The sequence below is a fragment of the Halichondria panicea genome, chromosome 4 (genome assembly GCF_963675165.1).
Source record: "Halichondria panicea chromosome 4, odHalPani1.1, whole genome shotgun sequence".
NCBI lineage: Eukaryota > Metazoa > Porifera > Demospongiae > Suberitida > Halichondriidae > Halichondria > Halichondria panicea.
This window is the reverse complement of record NC_087380.1, coordinates 133034-150739: the sequence shown is the minus strand read 5'-3', so window position 1 is coordinate 150739 and position 17706 is coordinate 133034. Positions and strand designations below refer to the sequence as shown.

The 17706-nt window shown below is 47.3% G+C and overlaps 2 protein-coding genes across 4 annotated transcripts in view; one reads left to right on the top strand and one right to left on the bottom strand.

Annotated features, from left to right (window-relative positions):
- Nucleotides 1-17706, top strand: part of LOC135334852 (CXXC motif containing zinc binding protein-like) — a 171553-nt gene that overhangs the window by 106771 nt on the left and 47076 nt on the right. The gene's annotated exons all lie outside the window — the stretch shown is intronic.
- The window catches only part of LOC135334765 (mucin-2-like), a 43340-nt gene continuing 25723 nt past the window's right edge, over nucleotides 90-17706 (bottom strand). Inside the window, exons 20-29 of one of the 3 annotated variants that reach the window (XM_064530066.1) lie at nucleotides 16709-17053; nucleotides 16333-16662; nucleotides 15905-16204; nucleotides 15559-15858; nucleotides 2880-3161; nucleotides 2373-2576; nucleotides 1608-1976; nucleotides 1468-1553; nucleotides 970-1412; nucleotides 90-809 (exon numbers count right to left, since the gene is read on the bottom strand). In XM_064530066.1, coding sequence (XP_064386136.1) covers nucleotides 320-809; nucleotides 970-1412; nucleotides 1468-1553; nucleotides 1608-1976; nucleotides 2373-2576; nucleotides 2880-3161; nucleotides 15559-15858; nucleotides 15905-16204; nucleotides 16333-16662; nucleotides 16709-17053 — 3149 coding nt within the window. In that variant the 3' untranslated portion in view covers nucleotides 90-319. Of the gene's footprint in view, nucleotides 810-969; nucleotides 1413-1467; nucleotides 1554-1607; nucleotides 1977-2372; nucleotides 2577-2879; nucleotides 3162-12451; nucleotides 12949-13058; nucleotides 13499-13546; nucleotides 13630-13711; nucleotides 14081-14561; nucleotides 14705-14968; nucleotides 15251-15558; nucleotides 15859-15904; nucleotides 16205-16332; nucleotides 16663-16708; nucleotides 17054-17706 lie in introns of those variants that run through there. The other 2 variants (XR_010394367.1, XM_064530068.1) reach the window with 2 other exon arrangements.

Here is a 17706-nt window from a genome sequence, read left to right as displayed (position 1 = left end):
CATGGGTATGAAACATCACACTTTGTGAAGCTGGGTGCGGCTAATTAATGAGACACAGCGTGCATATCTGCGGCGTGAACTCGAGGGGCTGGTTTATTTTCTATGTGATCATAACTTAATGACTACATGTACAAAATGACATATTTGCTATAAGTGATCAGTGATCATAACTTGATGAGTACAAAATAACAGGTGAACAATTGCTATGCAAATGCTATCTATAAACTAAGAGAAAATTTGTATCCGCAAAAAACTGAAAAATTCTACAATCATGTTGGGAGTGTATGAATGAGGTAGTTAGTGACAAAGTCCATTAGTGTCAGTTAGCATACAGTGGGTCTCCACTGGTAGTGCTGGGGGGAGGGGGGCCGTGGGTGGTAGTGCTGGGAGGAGGAGGGGGGCCATGGGTGGTAGTGCTGGGAGGAGGAGGGGGGCCATGGGTGGTAGTGCTGGGGGGAGGGGGGCCATGGGTGGTAGTGCTGGGGGGAGGGGGGCCATGGGTGGTCGTACTGTAGGCAATGCACTCAGTGACCTCAAAGTCACCCCCGGCATCCACTGTCTCCTGTTGTGAGGGTTGTGAAGGTTGTGGAGAGGGTGGAGGGGGCGGTGATGTTTGTTTGGTAGCCATTATAGCAGCCCTGTTCTCATAGCCAGCTGATGAGCCTCCCACCATCTCATACTCCCCACCACTCGGTTGTTGGAACTTGGATACTTCCTCATATTCATGATTACCCATTTCTATCATCTCGTATGGTTTTATCTCACCAGTACTGACCACACCCTGTAGGGACACGGGGGGTAGAGCACGTCTGCAGGGAGGGGAGGGGGGCAAGACAGTGAACGTATGATATTGTACCAAACAACATGAATTAAGCTTCGTACAATATTGTACATTTGTTGCAGCTATAGTCTACAATACCATTGAACTATTCCAAAAGAGACTGAATGAATAAATAAGGATACACTCACTTTGTTGTTCTGTGGACAGTCAGTTTCTCTCTCCTGCTCTTGAACACCAGCACAGCAATCACTATGACTGTAATGGTAACAGCAACGATAAGGACAATGACCACCCCCACCACTCCACCAATCACTGCAGCTGATGACTCACTACCCACAGGTATAGTGTTACACTCGGTGTCCTCAAAGTTCGATATCTCCACCTGACAAGTCTTGTCCACTCGTATAAAAATCCTCTGTACTCTCAGTAAACCATCGTCAGCAATCCAGCGTGATATGTCACCAATGAAACTGGAGGTAGTGATGGCACGGAAGGTTACAGCTTGGTTTGACTCTGGGAAGCATTGGAAGGATGGCTCTTGGATATCACTAAGAGCAAAGGAACACTGACAAAGACCCTGGATCTCAGACACCAGTGCTTCAGTGACAGCAGTTAGCCTGTCTGGTTGTTCCTGTAATTATGGAGACTGGTTCTAAGCGACACAATGTTATAATTATTGCACTCACGACCCAGTCAGGACAGTTGTTGATGTTGGTGAGTCTGAGCTGGAACAACACTGAGGTTATAGTGGGGGACACTATCGGAGGAGAGGCTATAGGAACGAAGGAAGATAATTAATTATAATAATAATAACAGGACAATTCACATTGTGAAGTTCCCCCTGCTCCACTAGCGTTCACACCAACACTGTACTCTGACCCCGGGTCCAGTCCTCCAATGATAGTGCTACTCTTGTCACTGGATACTGTCACTTGTTGAGAGCCTTGTCTCTTACGATTGGGTGTTGTCGTGACAACAGAGTATGTCACTATGTAACTCTGAATGAAGCCATTGGACTGAGCTTTGTTGAGTGGAGTCCAGCTGACATTCATGGCAGTCCCGTTAATTCTGTCCACAGTTACCCCGGTAACCACTGGGGGCTGTGTTTGCTCAGTGTAGCAGTCTATCTCAGTGAAATCACTACAGACGACACCACTGACTGCCTGAACACTGACCAGGTACCGGGTAGAGGCAGCTATAGGGAAGAGAGGGGAAGTACAGTCAGCATGGTAGAATAACAATACTGTACGTAGCTCGAAACATGTAAACACAGTACACACACACAATATATAATATGTACCATAACTTAACTTTACGTTGGTCCAATAATGTTAATTTTGTAAGTATATAAGCCTTCAGATGATAATTATGAAGCCTTTTTTCGATAAATACTACGACCTGAAAATAGGGAATTATGGCCTGTTTCAAATTTGAGATTTGAGCATACCATCTGAGGGAGCTCCTTCTAAACTTTCAGAAAAATCGTAAAATTGTTGAAATTGAATCACCAGAACTCTAGTTACAGAGCCGATTCAAATACAGCTTATAAAATATAATACACATGTAACACAGCAATCCCTCTAGTACTCACCTAGACCCTCCACAGTGGTATTGGTGATAACGTTCTGGCGGTCAAATGGAGTGGAGAGACTGACTATGTTCCCTACAGCCACTATACTGTATTCTTTGACCTCCACCTGATAACTGAGGACAGGGTCAGTTGGAGGGGACCAGCTCACACTCAGAGTGGAGGGAGAGAGGGAGGAACACACCACACCACTCACTGGCTGGGGGGCTGTATATGAGAGGAGGGAGGTATCAATGCAACAGCTGGAACACTAGCTCTATAGGAGGGACCACCCTCCCTAACAATAGTCCTAGCTCTATAGGAGGGACCACCCTCCCTAACAATAGGCCTAGCTCTATAGGAGGGACCACCCTCCCTAACAATAGTCCTAGCTCTATAGGAGGGACCACCCTCCCTAACAATAGTCCTAGCTCTATAGGAGGGACCACCCTCCCTAACAATAGTCCTAGCTCTATAGGAGGGACCACCCTCCCTAACAATAGTCCTGTCAATGGCTAACAAGTAACTCACTGGTGTCCTGTATGGTGATGGTTGAGTTGGTACAGAGATTGATGATATTGACTTGTGGTACATTCACACAAGCCATACAAGTGTACTCTCCCCCAGTCATCACAGAGGGCAAGTTGAGAATGTTGTCAGAGTCCACAATGTCTCCACCTGGCCCCCTCCACATGAAGGTGGGTGTGGCTACAAAGTTATCAATGACAGATGCAGTACAGGTGATGGAGGACACTTGTCCACAACGCTCCTCCCTCACAGGCACACCAGTCAACACCTCAGGAGGGGGAGCAGCTGAGGGAGAGGGGGGGGGGAGGAAGTAAAGCATCACTATTATAGACATACAAGTAGATTTTTCTCTGGTGAAAAAAGGGCCATACTCTCAAAAGTACATTCTCATTAAAAAAGAAATGTTTTTAATGAGATTCAAAATGTATTAGCACGGACTATACTTAATTTAGCGTTAATTACAAATTCGCAAAAATTTGCTAAAATTAGTACATGCAATAAACAAAATCACTAACAACTGCTACCTACTGTATTGTACGAAACTGAATCATATCGTATGAAGTCTTCACTAACGCCCACTCACTCACCTAGTACAGTGAGGGTGTAAGTATCAAAGTCTGTGGCAGGGTTGATGAAGGTTGAGCCTGCTGGGATAACGCTGACAGTGCAAGTGTAGTCTCCGCTGCTCTGTGCTGGTAGGTCCACTGGTGAGAGTGTGAGAGCAGCACTATCACTGGAGGCTATGAGGTTGGGTCCAGTCCAGGAGTAGTCCAGAGTCACAGCAGTCGTCACTACACTAGTGTCATAGCCAGCGTTACAGGAGAGGGTGTGGTTAGTGCCATGGTAGACGGGGGTGGGTGAGGACACACTCACAGTGGGAGGGGGGACTGTGGGGGGTAGGATAAAGGACAGTGAGGCTATGACACTGCTTACTGTCCACTGTGAGGGCTATAGAGTTGCTGCCAGTACTAGTGATGTCCACTGCAGGTATGTTGATAGTGGCAGTACATGTGTACTGAGTGGCGTTGGTTGTGAGGAGGGGGTCAAAGGTCAGTGTGTTGGTGCGGCCATTGAGTACCCCAGATAGTGACTGGTTAGACAGTGTCCACTGTATGAGTGGCTCCACAGAGAGAAGGTCCTCCACTGAGACTGAGCAGGTGAGGTCGAGGGAGGACCCAGCCAGCACTGGTAGGAGACTACTGGGTGATATCTCCACAACAGGGTCTGGGAGGACTGCAGGGAGGGACATTACAGCACAGTCAAGCAGATAGAACCATACACACACACGCACGCACTACACGCACGCACGCACGCACACACACACACACACACACACACACACATGCACACACGCACACACACACACGACTAACGTACCCTCCACAGTTATGCTCAGAGTGTCTGTATTGGTGGCTGACATAATGTACATATTGTTGGGTTCAGAGTTCAGAGTAGCAGAGCATGTGTAGGTCCCAGTGTCACTGAGACTCAGCACTTGAATGGCCTCCTCCACAATAATCACATCATCACTGACAGTGTCACTAGTCGCGTCTCTGTCAACACCTCCAGTTATATCTCGTGTCACACTAGTGGTTGTGTTCACTCCAGTGTTGTCAGGGGTAACCACACAGCGTAGGACCTGACCAGTAGTTCCCTCGTACAGTGTGGCAGACCGACTAGCACTGATCATCACTTGAGGGGTATTGACTGGAGGGGGGGTCACACACACACACAGGGCTAATGAGAGGGGCTTACTCTGCACAGTGACCACTGATGAGCTCAGGATGCTCTGATCAGTGATGGTGGTGTCAGGTATAGTGTGGTTGACTCTACACGTGTAGGGACCAGCTTGAGATGTCTGGAGACTGGGGAAGATCAGAGAGCTCATGAGGGTAGCATTAGTAGTGATGTCAGTGACTCCTGTTATCATGACATCACTAGTCCCTCCAGTTATGAGGGCACCATCAGGATTGAACCACTCTACTTCCAGTGTGGTACCACCAGCCTGGTCATCTCCTCTCACTCCTTGACACACTAGAGTGTGCTCAGAGCCAGCTAGCACAGTGGAGTCAGAGCTGATCGAGGCAGAAAAGTCAGCCACTGTACAATAAGGGTTTAGAATTATATGTAAGAGTAACTATTAAGAGTGAACCACTACGCAAAATTTCACTTAATACATTATCACTGTACAGAATACACATACACAGAGCTGTATAGACCCTAACCCTACAGCCCTCACCTCCCACACAATAACACATACACAGGTAATTGTACAATGTACAGACCACAGCCTCAGCCCTCACCTCCCACAGTGAGTGTGGTGGATGTGTTGGTGATGGTTCCAGTGATGAAGGTATCACTCTGAGGCACTACACTGGCCTCACACTCATACAAGGTGTCATTGCCAATAAAGTCTCTTGTTAATGGCTGGAACTCCAACAAGCTAGTGTACACCTGGTCATCACTAGTCATAGGGAAGTCCCCCACAGTGAGTTGGTCTCCAGTGGTCAGTACGACCTCCTCTCTCCGCCAGATGGGGTCAAGGTTCACCAGAGTATCAATAGCTGATGATAGAGTGACCACACAACCCAGGGTCAGGGACAGGCCAACAGTGTAGTTATCCATCATGGGGTCAAAGGTGATCCTGGCATCAGGTCTCGGGACTGTGGAATAGGAATCAATAATAAGATACATTGGAATGAGACAGAGACCTACTTTGCACACTGACAATGGTGGATGCATTGTTAGAGAGGTCAGGGAGGTCAGCGTCAGGAATGTTGTAGTCTGCTACACACACATACACACCGCCACGACTGGTTCTCAGGGGGTTAAAGGTCAGATTAACGCTAGCTGAGGGGTCAGAGGTGACTGGAGTAACGATATCAGCGAGGTCTTGTTGTACCCAGGACACAGTGGGCGGAGTCACTAATGGGATAGGGGGCGTGGCAGTACAGAGGAGAGAGAGGGAGGAGCCTGCCACAGAGTCACCAGACACACTGATGGTCACCACAGGGGGTGGGGGGACTGTGGGGGGTATTGTACACTACAGTGAGAGCTAGTACAACAACATACTCGTGATAGTGATGGCTTGAGTGTCCTCTGCTGAGGGACTCGTGACTCCGGAGGTGGTCATGTACATGGCTCTACATGTGTAGCCTGTATCCATAGTGTTCACTGTCAGGGTCACTGGAGTGCTGGAGGTCTTCTCATTCAGGGTCACAGTTGTTATGGAAACGACCTCTGATCCTCTGATCCTCTCCAGAATAACACTCACAACAACAACCGTGTTAACGGCTGTATCCACGGTAACAGAACAAGTGAGCTCCTGGGATGTACCGGCAGTTAGTGGTGATGTGGGTGTGGTCAGAATCACAGTAGGTGGAGGAACTGTAGAGACAACACATGAACTAAATAAAGCACAACACAACACACAACATGACACACTTACGCTGTACACTAACAGAGACTGAGTCTGTTGTCTCCCTAGCAACCATCAGAGCAGGTGAAGTGAGTGTTCCTCTACATATATACGGATCAGCTTGGTCTGTTCTGATGCCAGTGAAGCTAAGCTCTGTCACTCCAGTAGAGGGGTTAGTGATGATGACATTACCCCCTGTGGTGATCTGTTGTCCATCAGAGGCCACCCACACAGCAGTGGGTGTGTTAGCGAGTCCTAGTATGACCTTAGTGACCTCACATCTGAAGGTGTAGTCACTACCAGCCACCACAGCAGAGGGGGAGGTGATGGACACACTGAGGACACTCACAGGCACTGTACACACACACACTAGAATAATGAACAGGAGACAGTGTACTAGGCCTCACCAGTCACAGTGAGTGTGGTACTGAGTTCTCCAGTTCCTCCATTGCTTGGGGATCTACTTACTCGACAAGTGAACTCTGAGTTGTGGAGAGTGTCAGTGACTGGGGTGAAGGGGAGGTCAAGGGTCAATCCTGTTGTAGTCATGGCAACCTCAACTCCAGCATTGTTGATCCATTGGATCATGGTAGCAGGAAACACACTCACACACCTCAGAGCAGCATCACTGCCCACCACCAGACCCTCATCACCATCAATGTCAATACCTGCAGTGTACAAGTATAAATAATCACGCACGCACACACGCACACACACACCATTGAAGGAGAAGCTGACAGTGTTGGAGGTTCCTCTGCTGTTACTGACTGTACAGGTGAAGGTCCCCACAAGATCAGCAATGGTAGTAGCAGTCAGGACATTCTCATAGGTAGCAGTGGCTGTGTTGGTGACAGTTTGTTTGAGAGTGTATCCAGTAGAGACAGTATCTATAGCTCCATTCCTGGTCCACATCACCTCACTAGCTGGACCACCATTAGACACACACGTCAGAGTGAGGGCAGATCTATTGAACTGTATCCCCCCAGGAATGGTGGGAGTGCCTGTGAGGAAGGAATGGAACACAGAGCTTGTTATTAGTGCACACTCACCTTCATCAAGAGGGTAGAGACCAACATGGAGGCTCACAGACACACACACTGCTGACAGTAGCTCACAGCGATACACTCCAGAGTCAATATTGTCTGCTACGCGGTTTAGCCTCACTAAGCTGGGACCACGGTCACTGTAGAAAGACAGACCGAATCCATTCCCTGGTACTGCAGGCCCACTGGGGAAGAACCAATTTCCTGCCAGTCCATTGGAGCTGTCACAGCAATCAGAGAATGGTGTCAGACAGAGGAGGGCATTGTTGGTCTCCCCAATGTCAGAGGGGGTCACTACAGCATGGTTGCTCAGAAACTGGCCACCCAGGAACAGAGACAGCTCTATATAATGATGGAGGTAGTAACAACACATCAACCATATCATGGCTCACCTTCTGCTGGACTTGTCTCCCTGACAACACTGGCCACTTGAGTTCCCATGCCACTATTACTGAGAGGGGTGACTAGGAATGTGTACTGGGTTCTTGGAATGAGACCAGATGCAGTGAACTCCCTCATGTCAGTTCCAGGGACATTGACAGAGTCTCCATCATAGCTAATCTGATAGCCAGTGATGTCACTGTTTCTCTGTACACAAGACACTCTGTCCCAAGTAATGGTGACTGAGGTAGAGTTGAAGGAATTAGCCACAAGGTTCAGTACAGGTCCACTAGGAGCTGTGGGGTAGGAGTATACGGGGTAAAAGGGGCAAAGACTATTGTGTCTTACAAGGAACTGTGGGGGTAAGAGAATGTGTGTGGGGGGGGGGGTAAGAGGGGCAAAGGTTAATAGCAGTGTCTCACCCTTGGGAAGAGTGGTAACTATGACAACTGTTGTATTGGATCCAACTGGGTTAACAGCTGTGACAGTTAGTCGATAGTTGTTGAAACTGAACAGGTCGGTGGGATTTATCGTTGTTATGAAGAATCCAGAAACTGACATTGGTGGAGTCGTCACAGAACATGATCCATTATACTCAAACACGATACCATAAGTCACTACAACATCACTCTGATCATCTTGGGTCCAGGAGAAGGCAATGGAGTTTGTTAGTGGTACTGAGGTCACCACAGGAGAGGAGGGGGCACCCACTACACAAGGAGGGGAGGGGTCAACAATGCACTGCATGTACAGTGTCCACCAACTCACCAACACTGATAGGTCGCACTTGAGTGACTGGATTGCTCTCTGTTCGAAGGTTAGATGCAGAGTCCAGAGTAACTGTACACGTGTAGTCTCCACTCTGAGCAGCACTGCCCACCATCAGTTGACTAGCGTGAGAGCTAGCCTCTGCTGTCAGACTAGCCATTGTATCAGAGCTGGTGAACTGGCCAGGACCTGTCCAAACCACACCCACAGTCACACCCACATCTACGGAGGCTACCAGCTCAGCAGTACATGTCAGTGTGAACACACCCCCCAGGAACACAGTGGATGATTGACTAACACTCACAGTGGGGGGTGGAACTATGTGGGGGGGTAATGAGACAACACAGACTCTATTGTACTCACTCTGAATGATGAGATCCTCTACTCCACTGGAAGCTGTGAGGTCAGAGGTCACGAATGGAGAACTGACAATGACATCACAGCTATACTGGCCAGCATCAGAGAGATTAAGGGGGTCAAAGGTGAGATCAGCGGAGGTAGTGGGCAACATCACACGTGAGCTGGAGCCCTCGAACCATTGATAGGATATGGTTGGACTCAGAGCCCCTGCTCCAGTCACAGTACATGTAAGGGAGTAGCTCTGACCAGCCATTGGAGAGGGGGCCAGTGTTAGAGTGGCCATTAGAGTGGGCACTAGTGGGGGGACAGTATAATACATTACTAGAATGATATATCCCATGGATATACTGAAGACTCTCACCGCACGAGTGACAGTTACTAGGCCCAGACGAGTGATAATCATCGGTATCCATGGGATAATGCATATTGCTTAGCAACCAAAATGCAGGTTAACTCTGCGCATGCGCGACATGCAGTTGCTTTATCAACCAGAAGAATGCGTAGCAACAAAATTGAGTTTCTCTTGAAGACGAGTGTGAGAGAAAGAAAACGGAAAAAGACAAAGAAATAAGACTCTAGAACACCAGGAGAGCTTGCAGAAGGCTACTAAAAGATTTTGTAGAGAACAGACAAGAAATAAAAAAATGTGGACCAGACCATTGTAACGGATAGTTGGCTTGCGAGACTAAACCAGCAACCTGTTTTAAAAAATGGATATTTTGAAGGATAAACAGCGTGTGCTTGCTTTCTATCATGCTCCAGTGTATCAGAAGAGGAAACATGGACCGCTATAGCAGAAGAAAAGTGTGACAACCGTTTTGAAGTTACAAGAGCCTGAACAGGCTTAAATGTATGGTGGTTACACGTCTACATAATTATGCAATATTCCACTCAAAGCACTCATTCCCAACACTGATGCCTTTTCGATGCATTACATTGTAAATATGACTGCATGCTAAACGGAACACTGACAGCCTCATGACCTCAACCTCATTGCAAAAGAGCAAAGAAGATATAATTATTATACAGAGCATCAGAAAACATGAGAAGCGACTGATAAACTTTGCATTGCATGATTAGTCTTGTTCTCTCACTGCTGAAAAATGTTTCATTCCAAAATAAGAATCACTTCCTAGTGTGCAATAACAAGTGTGCAATAATATTTCTGGGTGTGCGATATGGAAAAATATCTGCACAGTCGGTGATGAGTCACTTCCTGTGCAATTTGAATGTAAAACGCTGATGTCAGCACTAATTAATAATTATGCACATTCATAACACGCGTGAGCAAAAAGATCATCACGGAAAGGAGGTAGCTACAAACATACACATGCACTTATAATTATGTACAAGACCAGCACCAAAGAGTAAGCTCATAAACAATAATTAACTTACGAGTACATGTTGGATCACTACCACTCCACACTCCATCACTCCCACAAGTCCTGGTGGTGACTCCATTCAGAGTGTAGCCAGTGTTACAGGTATAGGTAGCAGTCATCATGAAGGTGGTTCCAGAGGATGTGTCCACTGCTCCATTGGAGGGGTCAGTGACGACACCACAGTCAACAGCTGTATAAAGAATTCATAAACCAAATTAAAAGGTGTGTTAGTTCAACTGACGATTACAAACTGGTAGAGATGGACTCCATCCACTGACAGCCACACAATTCCTCGTACTAGCACCACTCAGTTCATAGCCAGTGTCACAAGAGTAAGTGGCCATTGCTCCAACTGGTGGAGGGTCATCAGAAGGTGAGTAGGTCACCATTCCATTGGAGAGGGGCTCACGGGGACACAGAGCTGTGTGGGGGGGGGTATCAGATGGAGTCATATACATGTATACATGTTAATTATCTCGATCACCGTCACAAGTTGGTGCAGCTCCACTCCACATCGCATTGGCCTGACATGCTCTAGTCACACTACCAACAAAATCGTATCCAGTGTTGCAGTTGTGAGTGGCCACAGTAGTAACTCGTCTGTAGCCATTATCTGATACAGTGTTGTAGCTGATCCATCCATTTTGTAGATCAGTGAGGTCTGGACAGGCACCCCCTGTGAGATAATGAGAATGGTTGGTACTGTATGTGTGAGGAGATCCCATACCTGCACACACCAGATTTGACTCGGACCAGCCACCCACACCACCACCAGTCACTCCACAGGTCCTGGCAGTGAGGTCAGTGGTGAGGGCAGACCCAGCCTCACAGGTGTGAGTGGCCACAGTGTCCTCACCCAGTGTTGAGTCAGAGTAGGAGATCACTCCATCCATCAGTGTGAGGGAGGGGCACAGAACTGGGAGGAAACAAAACACGCAACATCTCAATAAAGGGTGTGGACTAATTTGAAAATGCAAATTGTTGTAAGTGGTGCTCAACTAACTGAAACTTAAAACTACAGTATAGGCATGCATACCGTATAGCGCAAAATTTTCGAGGCACTTATATTTCGTGGATTGGCCTCTAAAAACCATTTCATTGCACAATGTTCGCGGAATGACAGCTTACCGGAAGCCACGCCTTTAAATCTTTGCATGATAGCAGGTAATTCTAATTAAAGAACACTTTTTGTGGACTTAATTTTCGTGTAGAATTCTAACCCACGAAATCCGCGAAAATTAAGCCCCTCGAAAATTTCGCGCTATACGGTATATACAACAGTATACACACACCCAAACAATCCCTCCACTCACCCAGGTTAGCACAGAGTGTCATCTCTCCCAGTGAAGTTGGTACAGTACAACAGTAGGACCCGGTTGGAGTGAGGGGGTTGATATTATCTCTACGAGCCAGTCTGATGAGTTGAGGGCCATTCCTCACAAAGAAGAAACCCTCTGAAGCAGCTATTGCTTTGTTATGGTTCTGCAGCAAAGTTCCACCAGGATACGTCCACTGTCCCAGTCCTCCCATGCCATTGTTGTCAGCATTACTTCTACAGCAGGTAGTGAGGTCAGTGTGACAAGTGAGAGTTGGGAGACCACCACCCACGGCATCCTGTCCAATGTCAGTGATGAGGATCTCAGTGTTGTTGGTGTTATATGAGGTTGGTCCCAGGGTGAGGAACACTGCAGCATAATATTAGATGATGCTTGAACAGACTAGACAATGCAGTACAGTGTAGCTCACCTGACTGTCCAGAAACCAGTGCTCCAGTAGTGGCCACCACAAGCACAAGCAGTGCACCAAGAGTCATGGTTATATTTTGAGGTAACTGTACCAGAGTGCATGAATACATCATAGATAGTAAAGGAAAGGGATTGGAAACGCATTACGTCATATGTCACCATCCTACTTACGGATTGTAGCCTCGATTACAGGCCCTCCATTGCGGCGTAAATCGAAGCCACATGGTATAATTATGAGAGTATCTCAAGCTGGAGCCCTAAGCATGTCTAAGCTCATACTGTGGACAGTGTAGTAAAAGGATAAGGGCTTCATGATGGCATCCATATCAGTAAAAAAAGCTAGATCTATTTTAGTTACATAATTATAAACACGACAACAATGTATTTATTATCTTACTAAACTCCCTTTGTGAGTCTTGACACTAATCATAAGTGTATACTGTACTTTAAGGGATGTCAATAAATTATATGTTTAAAGTAAGTGGTTGCAAAACTACAGTGTATACACACAAGCAAAAATAAACATTATGTATACTTAATGATGAGGTGACAGGTGAGGTTACTAAATGTCTTATGGATGACATTGTTGAATTCATGTCTTCCTAGATGCTTTTGTTTTGTTGAGAGAGAGTGGGATCTGGTTAACGGTTGAGGAGGACTTGCACCTTTTCTTACGAGCTCGTGCTGTAGGCAATGCACTCAATAACCTCAAAGTCACCCCCGGCATCCACTGTCTCTTGTTGTGAGGGTTGTGGAGGGGGTGGAGGGGGCGGTGATGTTTGTTTGGTGGCCATTATAGCAGCCCTGTTCTCATAGCCAGCTGATGAGCCTCCCACCATCTCATACTCCCCACCACTCGGTTGCTGGAACTTGGACACTTCCTCATATTCATGATCACCCATTTCTATCATCTCGTATGGTTTTATCTCACTCGTACTGACCACACCCTTTAGGGACACGGGGGGTAGAGTACGTCTGCAGGGAGGAGGCAAGACAGTGAACGTATGAATTCAGAAGCTTATACTTTAGCAGACAATGAACAATTATTATTAACAGAGAAGGAATAATAACATGGATACACTCACTTAGTTGTTCTGTGGACGGTTAGCTTCTCTCTCCTGCTCTTAAACACCAGCACAGCAATCACTATGACTGTAACAGCAATGATAAGGACAATGACCACCCCCACCACTCCACCAATCACTGCAGCTGATGACTCACTACCCACAGGTATAGTGTTACACTCGGTGTCTGCAAGGCTCAATATCTGCACCTGACAAGTCTTGTCCACTTCGATCAGTACATTCTGAATGGTAATGAATCCATTGGTTTGTATCCACTCCTGTATGGGGGTTAGGAGCCTGGAATCGGTTAGAGTGGCTCGGAATGTGACAGCTCTGTCTGACTCAGGGAAGCAGCGGAAGCGGGGGGAAGTTATAACCATGCTTGAGAAACCACACCCACAGTGACTCTCCACCTCAGCAACAAACGTACTTATCACAGCATCTACCCTATCAGCTTGGTTCTGGGGAGAGTAATAATTATACATTATTATTTTGTGCATTGTGCTTACCACCCAGTCAGGACAGCTGGGGATGTTGGTGAGTCTGAGCTGGAACAACACAGAGCGTATGGGGGACACCGTCAGAGGAGAGGCTGTGGGGACAAATATTATTACGAATGAGTTGCATCTGTCTATCAAACACATACAGAGTTACACGCATGCATGTGCACTCACATTCTGAAGTTCCCCCTGCTCCACTAGCGCTCACACCGACACTGTACTCTGACCCCGGGTCCAGTCCTCCAATGATAGTACCACTCTTGTCACTGGATACTGTCACTTGTTGAGAGCCTTGTCTCTTACGATTGGGTGTTGCCGTGGCAACAGAGTATCTCACTATGTAACTCTGAATGAAGCCATTGGACTGAGCTTTGTTGAGTGGAGTCCAGCTGACATTCATGGCAGTCCCGTTGAGTCTGTCCACAGTTACCCCGGTAACCACTGGGGGTGGTGTTTGCTCAGTGTAGCAGTCTATCTCAGTGACATCACTACAGCCGACACCACTCACTGCCTCAACACTGACCAGGTACCGGGTAGAGGGAACTATACACAAGTATGGGGGAGAGAGGGGTACAGTCAGCATGGTAGAATGACAATACTGTAGCTCGAAACAAGTAAACACAGTACACACACAATATACAATATTATGTTTAGCGTACCATAACGTAACTTAACGTTGGTCCAATAACGTTAATTTTGAGGTATAGGCCTTCAGATGATAATTATGTTAAAATCAGAAGTATATTTTCAGCCTTTTTCGCCAAAATACCATGACCTGACAATAGGAGATTATGGCCTGTTTCAAATTTGGGATTTGAGCATACCATCTGAAAGAGCTCGTTCTAAACTTTCAAAAAAATCGTAAAATCGTTGAATTCGATCACCAGAACTCTAGTTACAGAGCAGATTCAAATACAGCTTATAAATCATGTAACACAGCAATCCCTGGCCTCTAGCACTCACCTAGACCCTCCACAGTGGTCGTGGTGATAACGTTATCACTGTCAAATGGAGTGGAGAGACTGACTATGTTCCCTACAGCCACTTTACTGTATTCTTTGACCTCCACTTGATAACTGAGGACAGGGTCAGTTGGGGGGGACCAGCTCACACTCAGAGTGGAGGGAGAGAGGGAGGAACACACCACATCACTCACTGGCTGGGGGGCTGTATATGAGAGGAGAGAGGTATCAATGCAACAGCTGGAACACTAGCTCTATAGGAGGGACCACCCTCCCTAACAATAGGCCTAGCTCTATAGGAGGGACAACCCTCCCTAACAATAGTCCTAGCTCTATAGGAGGGACCACCCTCCCTAACAATAGTCCTAGCTCTATAGGAGGGACCACCCTCCCTAACAATAGGCCTAGCTCTATAGGAGGGACCACCCTCCCTAACAATAGTCCTGTCAATGGCTAACAAGTAACTCACTGGTGGTCTGTATGGTGATGGTTGAGTTGGTACAGAGATTGATGATATTGACTTGTGGTACATTCACACAAGCCATACAAGTGTACTCTCACTCAGTCATCACAGAGGGCAAGTTGAGAATGTTGTCAGAGTCCACAATGTCTCCACCTGGCCCCCTCCACATGAAGGTGGGTGTGGCTACAAAGTTATCAATAACAGATGCAGTACAGGTGATGGAGGACACTTGTCCACAACGCTCCTCCCTCACAGGCACACCAGTCAACACCTCAGGAGGGGGGGCATCTGAGGGACGGGGGGGGGGGAAAGTAAAGTATACCACTAATATAGACATAGTAATTTCAGATTTTTGTCTGAAAAAGGCCATACTCTCAAAAGTATTAGAAAAAAGTGTAATGAGATTCATACTTTTTTAATTGCTATTAATTGTTAATTACAAATTCGCTAAAATTAGTACCCGTTTATAATAGTAACATTAAGGTATAATATTAGAATAAACATACTGATTAAAATCTACTGTATTGTACTAAATATAACTGTACTATTATTGGAAACTGAATCATGAAAGCCTTCACTAACGCCCACTCACTCACCTAGTACAGTGATGGTGTAAGTATCAGAGTCTGTGGCAGGGTTGATGAATGTTGAGACTGCTGGGATAACGCTGACAGTGCAAGTGTAGTCTCCGCTGCTCTGTGCTGGTAGGTCCACTGGTGAGAGTGTGAGAGCAGCACTATCACTGGAGGCTATGAGGTTGGGTCCAGTCCAGGAGTAGTCCAGAGTCACAGCAGTCGTCACTACACTAGTGTCATAGCCAGCGTTACAAGAGAGGGTGTGGTTAGTGCCATGGTAGACGGGGGTGGGTGAGGACACACTCACAGTGGGAGGGGGGACTGTGGGGGGTAGGATAAAGGACAGTGAGGCTATGACACTGCTTACTGTCCACTGTGAGGGCTATAGAGTTGCTTCCAGTACTAGTGATGTCCACTGCAGGTATGTTGATAGTGGCAGTACATGTGTACTGAGTGGCGTTGGTTGTGAGGAGGGGGTCAAAGGTCAGTGTGTTGGTACGGCCATTGATTACCCCAGATAGTGACTGGTCAGACTGTGTCCACTGTATGAGTGGCTCCACAGAGAGAAGGTCCTCCACTGAGACTGAGCAGGTGAGGTCGAGGGAGGACCCAGCCAGCACTGGTAGGAGACTACTGGGTGATATCTCCACAACAGGGTCTGGGAGGACTGCAGGGAGGGACATTACAGCACAGTCAAGCAGATAGAACCATACACACACACGCACGCACTACACGCACGCACGCACGCACGCACGCACGCATGCACGCACACATACACACACACGACTAACGTACCCTCCACAGTTATGCTCAGAGTGTCTGTATTGGTGGCTGACATAATGTACATATTGTTGGGTTCAGAGTCCACAGTAGCAGAGCATGTGTAGGTCCCAGTGTCACTGAGACTCAGCACTTGAACGGCCTCCTCCACAATAATCACACCATCACTGACAGTGTCACTAGTCGTGTCTCTGTCAACACCTCCAGTTATATCTCGTGTCACACTAGTGGTTGTGTTCACTCCAGTGTTGTCAGGGGTAACCACACAGCGTAGGACCTGACCAGTAGTTCCCTCGTACAGTGTGGCAGACCGACTAGCACTGATCATCACTTGAGGGGTATTGACTGGAGGGGGGGTCACACACACACAGGGCTAATGAGAGGGGCTTACTCTGCACAGTGACCACTGATGAGCTCAGGATGCTCTGATCAGTGATGGTGGTGTCAGGTATAGTGTGGTTGACTCTACACGTGTAGGGACAAGCTTGAGATGTCTGGAGACTGGGGAAGATCAGAGAGCTCATGAGGGTAGGGTCAGTAGTGATGTCAGTGACTCCTGTTATCATGACCCCACTAGTCTCTCCAGTTATGAGGACACCATCAGGATTGAACCACTCCACCTCCAGTGTGGTACCATCAGCCTGGTCATCTCCTCTCACTCCTTGACACACTAGAGTGTGCTCAGAGCCAGCTAGCACAGTGGAGTCAGAGCTGATTGAGGCAGAAAAGTCAGCCACTGTACAATGATAAGGGTTTAGAATGAGTACTATTAAGAGTGAACCACTAAGCAAAATTTACAGTGTAAGTACACACAATACCCGTACATTATCACTGTACAGAATACATATACACAGAGCTACATGTACAGCCCTCACCTCCCACTGTGAGTGTGGTGGATGTGTTGGTGGTGGTTCCAGTGATGAAGGTATCACTCTGAGGCACTACACTAGCCTCACACTCATACAAGGTGTCATTGCCAATAAAGTCTCTTGTTAATGGCTGGAACTCCAACAAGCTAGTGTACACCTGGTCATCACTAGTCATGGGGAAGTCCCCCACAGTGAGTTGGTCTCCAGTGGTCAGTACGACCTCCTCTCTCCGCCAGATGGGGTCAAGGTTCACCATAGTATCAATAGCTGGTGATAGAGTGACCTCACAACCCAGGGTCAGGAACAGGCCAACAGTGTAGTTATCCATCATGGGGTCAAAGGTGATCCTGGCATCAGGTCTCGGGACTGTGGAATAGGAATGCATAATAAGAGTCATTGGAATGAGACAGAGACCTACTTTGCACACTGACAATGGTGGATGCATTGTTGGAGAGGTCAGGGAGGTCAGCATCAGGAATGTTGTAACCTGCCATACACACATACACACCGCCACGACTGG